The sequence below is a fragment of the Mastigoproctus giganteus genome, chromosome 3 (assembly GCF_048544385.1).
Source record: "Mastigoproctus giganteus isolate SK-2022 chromosome 3, ASM4854438v1, whole genome shotgun sequence".
Classification (NCBI taxonomy): domain Eukaryota; kingdom Metazoa; phylum Arthropoda; class Arachnida; order Uropygi; family Thelyphonidae; genus Mastigoproctus; species Mastigoproctus giganteus.
Window position 1 is genome coordinate 95,157,567 of NC_143577.1, and position 14,862 is coordinate 95,172,428.

At 39.5% G+C, this 14,862-nt stretch overlaps 1 protein-coding gene across 3 annotated transcripts in view; it reads left to right on the plus strand.

Annotated features, from left to right (window-relative positions):
- LOC150088166 (uncharacterized) overlaps positions 1-14,862 on the plus strand; it is a 323,234-nt gene that overhangs the window by 83,335 nt on the left and 225,037 nt on the right. For all 3 annotated transcript variants that reach the window (XM_090369359.1, XM_090369360.1, XM_090369361.1), the window contains exon 4: positions 13,121-13,293. In XM_090369359.1, coding sequence (XP_090225485.1) covers positions 13,121-13,293 — 173 coding nt within the window. The remainder of the gene's footprint in view (positions 1-13,120; positions 13,294-14,862) is intronic.

Sequence of the window (14,862 nt, forward strand, 5' to 3'; positions counted from 1 at the left end):
GTAAATTTCATGCTTACTCGTGACTCGAATAAAATCCAATTTTAGCATTAGCATTAGTAGAGGCATATGATGCAAGAAAGCAAGCTTATGCAGCATCAGCCAAAAAAAAAAAAAAAAAAAAACACTTCCATTTCACCCCTCCGTTCATTTGAAATACCTGTCCAGCTGAGCCTTAAATTTATTTAGGCTATCAACTTCCACAACAAGGGATGGAAGTCTGTTCTAATCTCCAGACACTGTAATTTGCAAAATTTTAGCCTTTCTTCGTAAGGGCAACCCTTTGGTCCACTTATTTTACCGCCTTTAGTCATCTGGCTGAGCCTTATACACTCAGTCAGATTTTATCCGACAATGACCACGTGTCTGCTGTTTTTAGTTTTATAAAATCAATAAACGTTTTTGCTTATATATAAAATTTATATTTTATTGTGATTTTCTCTTGATTTACCTTTTATACATTTGTTATATTTTTTTGACATAGTGACCTAACCAATTAGGTCACTGAAAGTTTAATCTTTTATACATGACCTGGTCTTGGCGCATTATAGCCTAAGTTGCTAATGCGCCAATAAAACCCAAACCCAAACCCTTTGGTCCATTCACTAATCTTGTTGCCCTTCTCTGTACTCGTTCTAACAGCTCTACATCCTTCTTAAAATGAGGCCTCCAGACCTGTATACAGTACTCAATGTGTGCCTGACCATTGCCTTATACAAGGGAATAATCACTTCCTGTATATCATTGACAAGACACCATGAGCTACTCTTGCAGCCCATCTGCACTGCTCAGAGAACTTCATATCTGCCTGCACAATCACCCCCAGGTCCTTTTCATTCTTTACCACTGTCAGTGTAGTACAACAAAGTTGATATGTTGCTCAGGAGTTGCTGTTTCCCCATATGTAGTATTTTACCTTTGTCAATGTTAAACTTCATTTGCCATGTTGCAGCAGCATACAATCAGTAGTGTCCTTAACAACCCTGTCAACCTTTGTATCATCTGCAAACTTGGACAATAAGGTTGATATACCATCATCAGTATCATTTATAAATACAGAAAACAATAATGGACCCAAAACTGAACCATGAGGGACTCCACTAATAACATTAGTCCACGATGAGCAGTGTCCATTGATTACCACTCTGTCTTCTCCCCCTCAACCATCCCTTTATCCCTAGCAGCAAGTTATCTCCAATGCCACACTGCTCCAATTTGTGCAGCAGTCTTCCATGTGAAACAGTATTAAAAGCCTTTCTAAGATCCAAATATATAATATCAAAATTATTCCCTGCATCCAGTTCTTTTGTGACTGCATCATAGTATCCAATCAAATTGGTCAGACAAGACTTTACCTTAACAAAACCATGCTGTGTCCAAGCTATAACTGAAGTCTTGTCTGGATGATCCTGCAGTACTTCTTTAAACAGTGCCTCCCTTAATTTTCCTAGAACAGAAGTTAAACTTACAGGTCTATAATTACTTGTGTCAGCCTTTGATCCTCCTTTGTGAATTGGGGTCACATTTGCACATCTCCAGTCTACGGGTACCTCCCATGAGTCCAAGGAAGCTCTCATAATTATGGCTAAGGGTTTGCTTACTTCCTTTGCTGCCTCCTTTAATATAACTATAGATCCCATCCACCCCAGGTGCCTTTTTTATGTTTATCCTCAACAGTTTCTCCTCCACTTTCCTCTCGGTTATTACAAAATCATCTAGCTTCACCTTTGGCATTCCCCTTCCTGAATAATTCCTCATTTGTGAATGTAGATGCAAAATACTCATTTAGTTTGTTAGCCACCTGAGCAGGATCCTCAACTGTTGAACCATCAATATCCAGTGGACCGATCTGATTTCATCCCTTTCCTTCTAGAGTTTACATAGGTAAAGAACTCTTTTCTGTTGTTCTTTGCATCCTTTGCCAAGGATTTCTCATAATCTGCCTTTGCCTGCCTAATCTCCTTTGTGACTTGGTTACAGACCAGCTTATCTATCATAGGCTTCCATGTCACCCATTAATTTATGTATCCCATGCATTTTTCTTCTCTGCCATATGTCTCATAAGTTCATCTGACATCCACTTAGGCCAAACCTTGAACAATATTTCTCAGTTGGTATGTAAAGCCTAGTAGCTTCCAAGATAAGTTCTTTGAATGCTTCCCATTTTGAATTTGCTATTGGTCACATCATCAGTTGGTCCCACTGCATAGAATTTAAATACTGTCTCAGAGGTGCCTCCGTAGCCAGGTGGGCAGGAGCAGCAGAGCGTAGCACACCCTTCTTGATTAGACCGGGGTTCGAACCAGTGACCACCAAATACGGAGAATGCGGAAAGGTCAGGGAATGACCACCGCATGTCCCTGGAGCAATATGGCCTTAGTTGCTAATGCTCCTAAAAAAAAAAAAAAAAAAAACCCTGTCTCAGACCATCGTAGTTGCCTTTACTAAAGCAAAAACCCTTCTCTTTACCCCTGATGGTAATAACCTCTTTAGGTAAATCCCACTTCAGCACATTGTGATCACTGCCACCCAGTGGTTCCTTTATCTGTAGATTCTTAATGCATGAAGAATCACTACTGATAATCAGATCAAGGATATTACTCCCTCTAGTTGCCTCCCGAACATGCTGAAGTAGAAAACAATCAATAAATAAATCCACAAAAGCCTTGCTAGTGTGTGAATGTTCAACTCACAAATTCCAGTCAATATCTGGGAAATTTAAATCCCCCATTATAAGACTCTCTGATTTACTGGCCCACTCTATTTCCCTGTACAGTATCTTATTATACTCATCAGAGTCATTAGGCCTATAGCACACTACTACTCTCAATTTTGATCTCCCAATGCTTATGTCACACCAAACTGACTTGACACTGCACTGTCCAGCGATGTCGACTGGTTCACTTCCTTGGATTTTATGTGTTTCTTAACTAATAGCATAACCCCTCCTCCTTTCCTATCCTGTCTATGCTTTCTGTAAACATTGTACTCTCCAAATTCCAGTTTTGCATTTCTTATATCTGTGTGACGCCACATCTCTGATATCCCAACAATATCTGCCTTTGATGTTTTGAGCAATACCTCAAATTCATAAAATTTATTTACTAAACTCCTAGCATTGGTGTACACGCAAGTATACATGCACCTGTTCTTTTTCTTAGCTACCCTAACACAACCCATGTGTTTACTTGTGCCCTAATGATTCCCAGCAGTCTCTGAAATATCCTGTATTTTATTTTCCAGGCTGCGGCTCATTCCGATAGAAGCAGTGCAAGAATCACTTTCACCTCTGCCAGTGGCTACTGTTAATCTATTAGTCCTTGTATCCCCCCAATCTAGCAGTTTTCCGACCCACCTAACACTGCCTCGATAGCATCAGCAAACATTCTTGCACCCTTTCTATTTAAGTGTATCCCATCGCTGTAGAAGCACTCTCTCCTGTTAACAAGTACAGACCAGGCTGAAAAAAATTCTACTCCTTGAGCCTTGCACAATCTTTCCAGGGTCGAATTGATCGGTGAATATAGTGGGCATTCTATAACAATATGCTTTACAGTGAGTGGACATGAACAGTTACTGCATTGTGGGTCATCTTCCTTTCTTAATAAACAACTGCGAGTGAGGTATGTGTGACCAATGCACAATCGCGCTAGTACAGTTTCTTCTTTGCTGTTTTCTCTCAGACTGGATCGCCACTGCTTGGGTTTCCACTGTTCTTTAGAGGTCTGCTGTATAATGCATTTTTAGTCAATTTATGAGATAGGATTTGAAGCATTTTTGGCAGCTAAATATGCCTGTTCATTTCCTGGGATTCCAGAGTGTCCAGGAATCCAACAAAAAATTATGCAGTGACCACGTGTATGAATTGCAATTAACTGAGTCCAGATTTGCTGTACCAGAGGATGACTGTTGGAACATTTACATTGCATACAATCCACAGCATTTAATGAATCGGTATATATTATGGATTGAGTATATGAGACTTCTTTTATTTTCTTCAGTGCAAATAGAATTCCATACAACTCAGCAGTATAATTGTTACATTCTGAGGGGAGCTGTTTGGCAATGATAGCATCCGGCAAGACTATCATTGCCAACTTTACTGGCAGTCTTGGATCCATCTGTATATAGCTGCACGTAACTTCTAAACTGAGTGGAGTGGGCCAGATATAATTGTCTGATGTTAATATCTGGAAGAGTATATTTTCCCCATTTCTGATAGTATTTTTCAATATGTATCATGGGTATTTGTCATGGCTGGATTTCCATGCTAGTATCCTGCATTATGTTATTCATGTTGAGTCCACAGCTAGTGTTTAGAGCTTGAAGCCTAATGCTAGATGGTTTGTTGAGATGTAATTTAGTTTGATAGATGTTTTCCCATTTTGGTCTGAAGAGATATTGCCATATCGGGTGATGTGGAAGGTTGCTGATTTTAGCGGCATAATTTAGGAGAAGAATTTGTTGTCGAAGGTCTAGCGGCGGTTCATTGGCTTCCGTATATAGACTTAAAATGGGAGATGTACGAAAGACACCCAGTGCTACTCGATGTGCACTATGATGAATGGGATCGAGCCATTTCAGTACACTTGGCCTGGCTGAGGCGAATGCAGGAGATGCATAGTCTAAGTGGATCACATTAATGAGTGGTATAAATGTAGCAACATGTAATGAGCTGCACCCCATGACATAGAGGAGATTACTCTGAGAATATTTATATGTTCAAAGAAGTTTAGTTTTTTATCAAGTATTATACCAAGAAAACGAGTACTTCGCTGAAATGTAATATAATGAGAGTCTAACTGAAGATTTGGATCAGGATGCAATGTACGTTTACGACAGAAGTGGCACCTCCGTAGCCAGGTGGGCAGGAGCAGCAGTGCATAGCACACGCTTCTTGATTACACTGGGGTTCGAGTCCGTGACCACCAAATATGGAGGATGTGGAAAGGTCAGGGAATGACCGTTGCATATCCCCGGAGCAATACAGCCTTATTCGCTAATGCTCCTAAAAACCAAAATAACAACGACAGAAGTGTACTGCAGTTGTTTTCGATTTAGAAATTCTGTAGCCATTGTTTTTGGCCTAAGAGACTATTCTGTTAATGATGCCTTGTAGTCGTCTCTGAATAATGTAGTTGTCCAGGATCATCTGGAGAGGACTTCAGTTATAGCTCAGACACAGCATGGTTTTGTAAAGGGGAAGTCTTGCCTGACCAGTTTGATTGGATACTGTGATGCAGTCACAAAGGAACTGGATGCAGGGAGTAATTTGATATTATATACTTGATTCTTAGAAATGCTTTTGATACTGTTGCACATGGAAGACTGCTGCACAAATTGGAGCAGTGTGGCATTGGAGACAAATTGCTGCTATGGATAAAGGGGTGGTTTAGGGGGAGAAGACAGGAGTGGTAATCAATGGACACTGCTCATCGTGGACTAACGTTATTAGTGGAGTCCCTCAGGGTTCAGTGTTGGGTCCATTATTGTTTTCTGTATTTATAAATGATATTGATGATGGTATATCAAGCTTAATGTCCAAGTTTGCAGATGATACAAAGGTTGGCAGGGTTGTCAAGGACACTACTGACACTATGCTGCTGCAACAGGATCTGGAAAGTTTGAGCAGATGGCTGAGAGGTGGCAAATGAAGTTTAACATTGGCAAATGTAAAGTACTACATATGGGAAACAGCAACCCCAGAGCAACATATCAACTCTGTGGTACTCTACACTGACAGTGGTAGAGAATGAAAAGGACCTGGGTGTAATTGTACAGGCAGATATGAAGTTCTCTGAGCAGTGCCGACAGGCAGCAAGAGTAGCTCATGGTGTCTTTTCAATGATATACAGGAATTTTTCTAGCAGAGATAAGGAGGTGATTATTCCCTTGTATAAGGCAATGGTCAGGCCACACACCTTGGGTACTGTATACAGGTCTGGAGGCCTCATTTCAAGAAGGATGTAGAGCTGCTGAAACGAGTGCAGAGAAGGGCAACAAGATTAGTGAATGGAACAAAAAGGTACTCTTACGAAGAAAGGCTTAAGTTTTGCAAATTACAGTGTCTGGAGACTAGGCACCAGCGAGGTGATCTGATAGATTTGTATAAGGCCTTGAATGGTTTGAGCATGCTCAATGCTGATGGGATTTTTCCTCTTGCTTAGAATAATCACCTGAGAGGGCATAAATTCAAATTGACGAAAGACAGATGTAGGATAGATGTGTGGAAATTTGCCTTTAGCCAGTGGGTAGTTGGTTGGTGGAACAGACTTCCATCCCTTGTTGTGGAAGTTGATAGCCTAAATAAATTTAAGGCTCAGCTGGACAGGTATTTCGAATGAACGGAGGGGTGAAGTGGAAGTGGGTTTTTTTTTTTTTGGATGATGCTGCATAAGCTTGCTTTCTTGCATCATATGTCTCTACTAATGCTAATAAATCACATATTTTGAGAATGACATGAGATGGCAAGGTCGTCAGCATACAGGTATGCTTCAACTGTGTTAGGTATACACTTGGTTATAGAATCGATCCTGATGGCAAAAGGTGTTGCGCTCAGCACTGAGCCCTGGGGAACTCCCTTTTGTTGTTCATATGTTCCAGAAAGTGATGAATGGAAGAGGACTTGGAGTGTTAGATCAGTGGCAGAGCTTAGATAGAAAGTTCTGAATAAATTCAGGAGATGACCCCCGAAGACCAGATTTACGTAAGTCATGAAGAATTCCATAACGCCAAGTTGTATCAAATGCTTTTTCGATGTCAATGCATATCATAACAAAGTGTTAATTTCTTAGAAAGGCTTTCCGAATATATGCTTCCACTTTGGTAATGAGATCAAGCGTCGATCCACTTCTTCAAAAACCATACTGGCTTGGACTCAGAATGTTTTGAGTCTCCAAATACCATGTTAGTCGGGCATTAAGTATTTTTTCCATTGTTTTTCCCAAGAAACGTTTTAGGGAGATAGGTCGATAGTGTGTTGAATCTGTGTGGTCTTTTCCTGGTTTTGGGAAGGCTAGCATATAAGAATGGCACCAGCTGGTGGGGTAATATTCCTCTAAGAAAATTGTATTATAGAGTAGAAAGAGAGCACTTAATGATTTTTAATTAAAATGTGAAATCATTGCGTAATGAATTCCATCAGGACCTGAAGCACTGTGTTTCACTTTTGTGAGTGCATTAAGCAATTCAGTCATGGTCAATAGCAGATTGTATGAATGTTGGAGAGCAGTATTAAAATTCAGTTTATACTTTTCTGTACTGCATTTTAGCGACTGAAAGGCTGGTTCATAGGTAGAAACAGCTGAGAGTGATTCAAAAGACGAGCCGAATGCATTAGCAAGTTTCACAGGTTCAGTATATAAGTGAGTATTTGCCATTGATACATTTTGATTTTTTTTTTTCCAGACTGTAGCAGTATCTGTGAATCTGTTTATTGTGGCAGCATCGTATGCCCATGCTTCTTTTTTACTCATTCGTCTTACATGGCAAGCCTTAGCCCTTGCTCTCTTAAACTGTAGGAGGTTGGCTGTTTTCTAAACTGATTCCAGTATTTATTCCTTTCTCTTTTAGCAATGCTACATGCTTCATTCCACCACATTTTTGGATGGACTTGGATTTTAAATGAAGATTTCGGGATAGCAGATTCAGCTGCTGTCATTATTTGTTGTGTAATATAGCTTACTACAGAATCAATTTTGTCAGTTGCAATGATAGTGGAATCTAAATGAGCTATTTCTTGATATTTATCCCAGTTGGCCTTGTCAAATTTCCAAATTGTTCTATTGCTATTCAGTGGAGGAGAACTTATACAGAAATTACAGATGATCGGAAAGTGATCACTACTAAGAGGGTTAGTAACTGTCCAGTCTATGAGAGGAAATATTGTTGGAGAACATACTGTTAGATCAGTGGCAGAGCTTGAACCAGATGGTACATGAACGTATGTGTGATCACCGGTGTTTAAAATAGTTAGATTGTGTTTATCCAAGAATTTCTCAATTATTTGTCCTCTGCAGTCAAGTTTTTAAGAACCCCATAGGGAGTTATGGCCATTCCAGTCACCCAGAATACAGAAGGGAGTGGGTGTTTGTCTTACTAGGTAATCTAAATCAGCAAGGGTGTAAGCATGGTTTGGTGACAGATACAACGAGACTAATATTATTGTTATGGGCTGCAATTGCCTCCAATGGTGTTTGCAAGGGAACAGGTCTGGAGGGAATTGAAGAGTTTACCAACAGTGCTACTCCTCCGTGTGCTGCATTAGAGCAGCTTCTATCTTTTCTATACATGGTGAAGTGTTTGATTGTTATAGATACTGCATTCGTCAGGTTTGTGTCTTGTATGCATGCTGCAACAGGCTTATATTCACTTAGGAGATTAGCATTAGCATTAGTAGAGGCATATGATGCAAGAAAGCAAGCTTATTCAGCATCAGCCATAGTAGAGGTCATCTAAATTAGCACGAAATCTGCGACAATTCCATTGAATCACTGTGTGGCATTGTTTAGTTTTAACTGATGGTTTGGTTTGGTTACTTACGGCGGCTTTTTTGTTTGCTCTTGTCTATTTTTGCTCTTTCTTTTTTTGGGAAGATTGGCCTACCAGTGTCAATATCATCCTCTGGATGAATATCAAGAATTGAATCATCCTCAATTATCTTTTCATCAATATCCATGATATCAGATATAAATTTATTAGAGTTGCTTCTTTCAGGGCTCTTGGCTCGTTCTTTTGGTTGCTCATTAGGTTTCTTATCCGGAGATATTGTTACAGGAGTATTTGCCTCTCGAGTAGCATATTTGGGAGTAGGTTTTTCCTTTGATGAGGAGAGGAGTGATTTAGCCCAACCAGATATTGAGATATTTGGAAAGACTGAATAGTCAATCTGAGTTGCTGCTGAGCATAGCCGTTGGGTAACTGAAGCATATGTATGTATGTGACTTAGCAGGTACTGCAAAATGTGTTTTAGCTTCTTGATATGATACTTTCTGCTCAATCTTTTATTTTTGAATATTCTTTTCCATTGAGGACATTCCTTAGAAAAGGCAGAGTGGTTATGGTTACCATGGCAGGTAGGACAAATTTGCATTTCAGTGTTACAATGTGTGTGTGTGTGTATGCTCTTTTGATCTGCAGTTAGCACATGTGGCAACACCTCTGCAGACTGCTTGGGAATGGCCAAATTTTTGGCACTTAAAATTTGGAATGTATGGTCTTACTTGGCATCTAAGATAACCACCTTTAGCATTAGTAGAGGCATTTGATGCAAGAAAGCAAGCTTATGCAGCATCAGCCAAAAAAAAAAACCCACTTCCACTTCACCCCTCTGTTCGTTCAAAATACCTGTCCAGCTGAGCCTTAAACTTATTTAGGCTGTCAACCTCCACCACAACGGATGGAAGTCTGTTCCACCAACCAACCACCCGCTAGCTAAAGGCAAATTTCCGCACGTCTATCCTACATCTGTCTTTCCTCAATTTGAATTTATGCCCTCTCAGGTGATTTTTCTGAGCTAGAGGAAGAATCCCATCAGCATTGAGCATGCTTAAACCATTCAAGGCTATATACACCTCTATCAGATCACCTCGCTGGTGCCTAGTCTCCAGACACTGTAATTTGCAAAACTTAAGCCTTTCTTCGTAAGAGCACCCCTTTGTTCCATTCACTAATCTTGTTGCCCTTCTCTGTACTCGTTCCAGCAGCTCTACATCCTTCTTGAAATGAGGCCTCCAGACCTGTATACAGTACTCTAGGTGTGGCCTGACCATTGCCTTATACAATGGAATAATCACCTCCTTATCCCTGCTGGAAAAATTCCTGTATATCATTGACAATACTCCATGAGCTACTCTTGCAGCCCATCTGCACTGCTCAGAGAACTTCATATCTGCCTGCACAACCACCCCCAAGTCCCTTTCATTCTCTACCACTGTCAGTGTAGTACCACAGAGTTGATACGTTGCTCTGGGGTTGCTGTTTCCCATGTGTAGTACTTTACATTTGTCAATGTTAAACTTCATTTGCCACCTCTCAGCCCATCTGCTCAACCTTTCCAGATCCTGTTGCAGCAGCATAGTGTCAGTAGTGTCCTTGACAACCCTGCCAACCTTTGTATCATCTGCAAACTTGGATATTAAGCTTGATATACCATCATCAATATCATTTATAAATACAGAAAACAATAATGGACCCAACACTGAGCCCTGAGGGACTCCACTAATAACATTAGTCCACGATGAGCAGTGTCCATTGATTACCACTCTCTGTCTTCTCCCCCTCAACCACCCCTTTATCCATAGCAGCAATTTGCCTCCAATGTCACACTGCTCCAATTTGTGTAGCAGTCTTCCATGTGCAACAGTATCAAAAGCCTTTCTAAGATCCAAGTATATAATATCAAAAGTTATTCCCTGCATCCAGTTCTTTTGTGACTGCATCATAGTATCCAATCAAGTTGGTCAGGCAAGACTTCCCCTTAACAAAACCATGCTGTGTCTGAGCTATAACTGAAGTCTTGTCTAAATGATCCTGCAGTGCTTCTTTAACCAGTGCCTCCATTAATTTTCCTGGAACAGAAGTTAAGCTCACAGGTCTATAATTACTTGTGACAGCCTTTGATCCTCCTTTGTGAATTGGGGTCACATTTGCACATTTCCAGTCTATGGGTACCTCCCCTGAGTCCAAGGAAGCTCTCATAATTATGGCTAAGGGTTTGCTTACTTCCTTTGCTTCCTTTAATGGAAGTAGGTAGATTTGGTGTTTTAAATGTTAGTATCATCGTCCGTGTAGGGGTAGGCTCCCCATCTCTTTTAATAACAATTCTTTTGGTTTGTACCACGTTTTGATCTCTTAGTTCATGCACAAGTTCATCCTCTGATACGTTTAATAGATCCCACTCTGATATTACCCCTTTAGAGGAGTTTAAGGTGGCATGTGGGGTAACCTTCGTGGGAATTCCACAAAGTAGATACTTTCAATAGTCTCTCAGCATGTCTATCTTCATTTCGACTAATAAATCTCCGGACCTTAATCTCCGAACCATTTTTGGAGGGCCAGCCACATTTTCGAGACATTTCTGTATCGAAAATGGGGACAGCTTACTCAATGGTTGGTCTGTGGAGGAGTGTAGTATTAAAAAGAGAGGAGTGGTATTATCTTTTCCTTCTTTTTTTCCCCCTCTTAGCATGGGATATATTTGTGTCGTCATGACCTGGATTATGTTTCTCTAGACTGGATCATAAGATCCACATGAGGACTGTTTATTTTTGTCCATCATTGCCCCTTTTTGCCCTGGGAGGGTGACTTTCTTCTCCCAGGTTGCCAGCCCTGCCATGTGGAGGCAGGAGCGGTGCCACTAGTGACCAAGCGATAAAGTAAGGTTATTTGTTAGTGCGTTAGTAAGTTAGTCCTATGTACAAGAAGAAAAGTGTCTTTCCTTTCTGTTAGGTATGCTAGTTTTAGAAGAGCAAAATTAAATAACTCTGTCAAAAATGAAGAATAATACTATAAGTATCAGCTGCTCTTTACGAAAAACGCTTGGAAATCAATCAGATTTCGCTATAGTAACTCGCTTGGCACTCGGGGCCTCAATCCTTCTAAAACTCAGTCTTGTCTTATATCTCACAAAAAGGATTCTTCTGCTCCTATGCTTATCTTTGGTGACAATCCGATTTCTAGGCAAAATGATATATCTCTTTTGGGGATTACCCTAACTTCTAATCTCTCTTGGCACAAGCACATTACAAATATCGCTTCCTCTGCATCTAAAAAACTGTTTTCTCTTTCGCTCTCTTCGTTTCTTTTCTTCCAAACAGCTGTTTACTCTGTACAAATCGCAAATTCACCCTACCATGGATATTGTTCCCACATCTGGGGCTGTGCCCCCAAAACCTCTCTCAGACTTCTAGATTCCATTCAGAAGAGGGCAGTTAGGTTAATTAATGACTCCTCTCTAACAGAGTCTCTCCACTTGCTGTCTTATAGACATACTGTTTCTGCTGCATGCCTTTTCTACAGATACTACCATGGACACTGTTCTTCTGAATTGTCTTCTATAATTCCTGCTCTCTCTTTCAAAGCAGTCCGAACACATGCCGCTACCAGCCAACATCCATTTACTGTCCAACTTCAAACTCGCAGAACCAACTTTTCATCTTCCTCGTTTATTCATTCAACTGCCATTTTTCTGGAACAACCTCCCTTCATACATATTTCCTGAAAATTGGTCTACGGAAGTTCAAGTCTAATATCAACAAATATCTTCTTTCGTCTTCTCAATCCACAACCCAAGCCTGGTACTAAGTACTGTAGATTCTAATACTTCTCATGTTTGGGGTTTACATAATAAAAATTATATATATATATATATATATATATATATATATATATATATATATATATATATACACGCTGAATAAAGAAAGGTAGTTTTCCTTTCTGTATTCTTGCTTTAACACTTGAAGCACAAAACCACTTGAGGTAAACAAAGGAGAAAAAGGCACTAGAAAAAAAATTAAGCTTTGTTGCTTAGAAAGAGCACTCTATATATATATATATATATATATATCTATATCTCAGTGAAAATCGCTTGGCTCTCGGGGGCCATCAAACTCTTATAGTTTTATTTGCTCATTATAAGTGGTGAGCACTTCTGCTGGGAAACAGTGAGTGCTAGTGCAAATGGTTTGTGCACTCTAGAGAGCACAGCAATGTCAGTTCATTGCCCAAGGAACAAGTGTGCCAGGGCCTGCTTTTATAATTGTAGCATTTGTCACAAAAGTAGGCATCAGAGTTTAAAACATGTCAAAAGTGAAACTCTGCCTATTATTTGTTTTTTTTTTAATATGGTCATACTTTTTCTTCTAACACAATCAATGATCAAAAATAAAATTATATTTGAGAAAATTCTAAGATTAATGTCATAATTATTAATGCTTCAATTTTTAAAATTTAATTGGCTTTGGTAAGTTTTATACAGAATATATGCCTGCTGCACAGTTAAAACTAGAATTTTTTAATCTATCATTTGATATTAGACATCGATTTTTCCTTCTGCCTTTTAAATATTTTTCCAGACACTGTTATTAGTAGTTATATATTTTTTTTCATTCATTTTTAATAGGAAACTGTCAGTGTAAGTAGTTCTCGCAATGTTGCTGCTAAACCTTTCACAGGTGATAAGGTAACAGCATTAGTACACAGTCAGTACAATACACCTGTAGGGATGTACTCCATGAATACAATTGCAGAGACACTATCAGCTCATACAGAAGTCTTAGCAACTGGAGTCAAAGGGTAAGGTAGAAGCTCATTATAAATTTATGCATGGTTATATTAATATTCATACTGTCAGTTTTTATAAGAAATACTTTTATGGGTTTAATCTTAATATTCTGGATTTTTTTTTTAAGTGAATTTTTTTTTCAAGTGGTCAGTAACAGTATTTAAAAAAACAGTTTCATTATGGATTGCACCAATGCTGCTCTAAAGACTATTCAACCTGTAATTTTCTTAAATTTCCTTGTTAAATCTTGTAAATTACAAGTTTTGTGTTTAATAGTATGTATTACATTTGTGTTTGGAACAAAAGTTGCCAAAGATTGATTTCTAATTTTTTTTTTTCTATAGCATGCATAAAAATGGCGGCCCCGAGTGCCAAGCGATTTTCTTCCAGTGATTATAGAGTGATCTCCAAAGTGATATAGTTTCTTTATTTTCCAGTGCGGCTGTTATTTTATTTACTTGAAGTGGTTCTGTGCTTTAAAAGTCAAAAGTAGGAACCCAGAAAGGCAATCCACCTTTCTTTACTTCTTCTTTATATATATCACTAACCAAATCCACTAACTTAAACAACCGCTTGGTCACTGGTGGCACCGCTCTTGCCTCCACGTGGCGGGTCCGGTAACCTGGAGGAAAAACCAACCCTTGGGGCGAAAAGGAGCAAAGATGGAAACAAGTGAATTTCCACGTTTAGAGCCAAAGTGCTCTCAACATGAACTTGACAATGACACCGACCATGACTTCTCTCTTTCAAAGAGACTTAAAAAAGACACTAGGAAGCAGGAATCTCCAGCTTTCCTAATAATACACTCTTTGTCATCCCAACCTGTGAGCAAGCTCTCACCTTTCATCATCCAGAGATGCCTTGAAAACGCTGCAGGTTCACCAAAAATGGTTAAACGTCTCCAATCAGGAGATCTACTAGTAGAGACTTGTTACTCAAGACATTCTGAGTTACTACTACAACTTACTTCTTTAAGCGGAATACCGATTCAGGTTACCCCACACAACACACTAAATTCTTCCAAAGGAGTGATCTCTGAATGGGATCTATTATACGTTTCTGAGGAAGAAATTATCTAGGAGCTAAAAGATCAAAATGTCTCTCATGCAAAACGTATCATGATCAGAAAAGACGGCAACTTAACTCCCACGCGAAACATAATCTTGACTTTCAGTACTCCAAATCTACCGGATTCTGTCAAAGCAGGTTACCTGAATTGCCGCATTAGGCCTTATATCCCAAATCCGCTCAGATGCTTTAAATGTCAAAAGTTCGGCCATTCTCAGACAGCATGCCGTGGAGACGCCATATGTCCAAACTGCAGCTGCAAGAATCACACACAAGCAGAATGCAAAGCTCCAACACCACAGTGTCCTAATTGTAGTGGCAAACATCCAGCCTACTCTAAAGACTGTGAACTGTGGAAGATAGGAAAAAAAATACAAAAATATAAAATTGAAAATAAAGTCTCTTGCCAAGAAGCGAAAAAACAGATCAACTTAAGTATGTCAAAACGCACTTATGCTTCTACTACTCTCAGACACGAATCAGCGGCATGTCAGACTGAAGTATCCATCTCT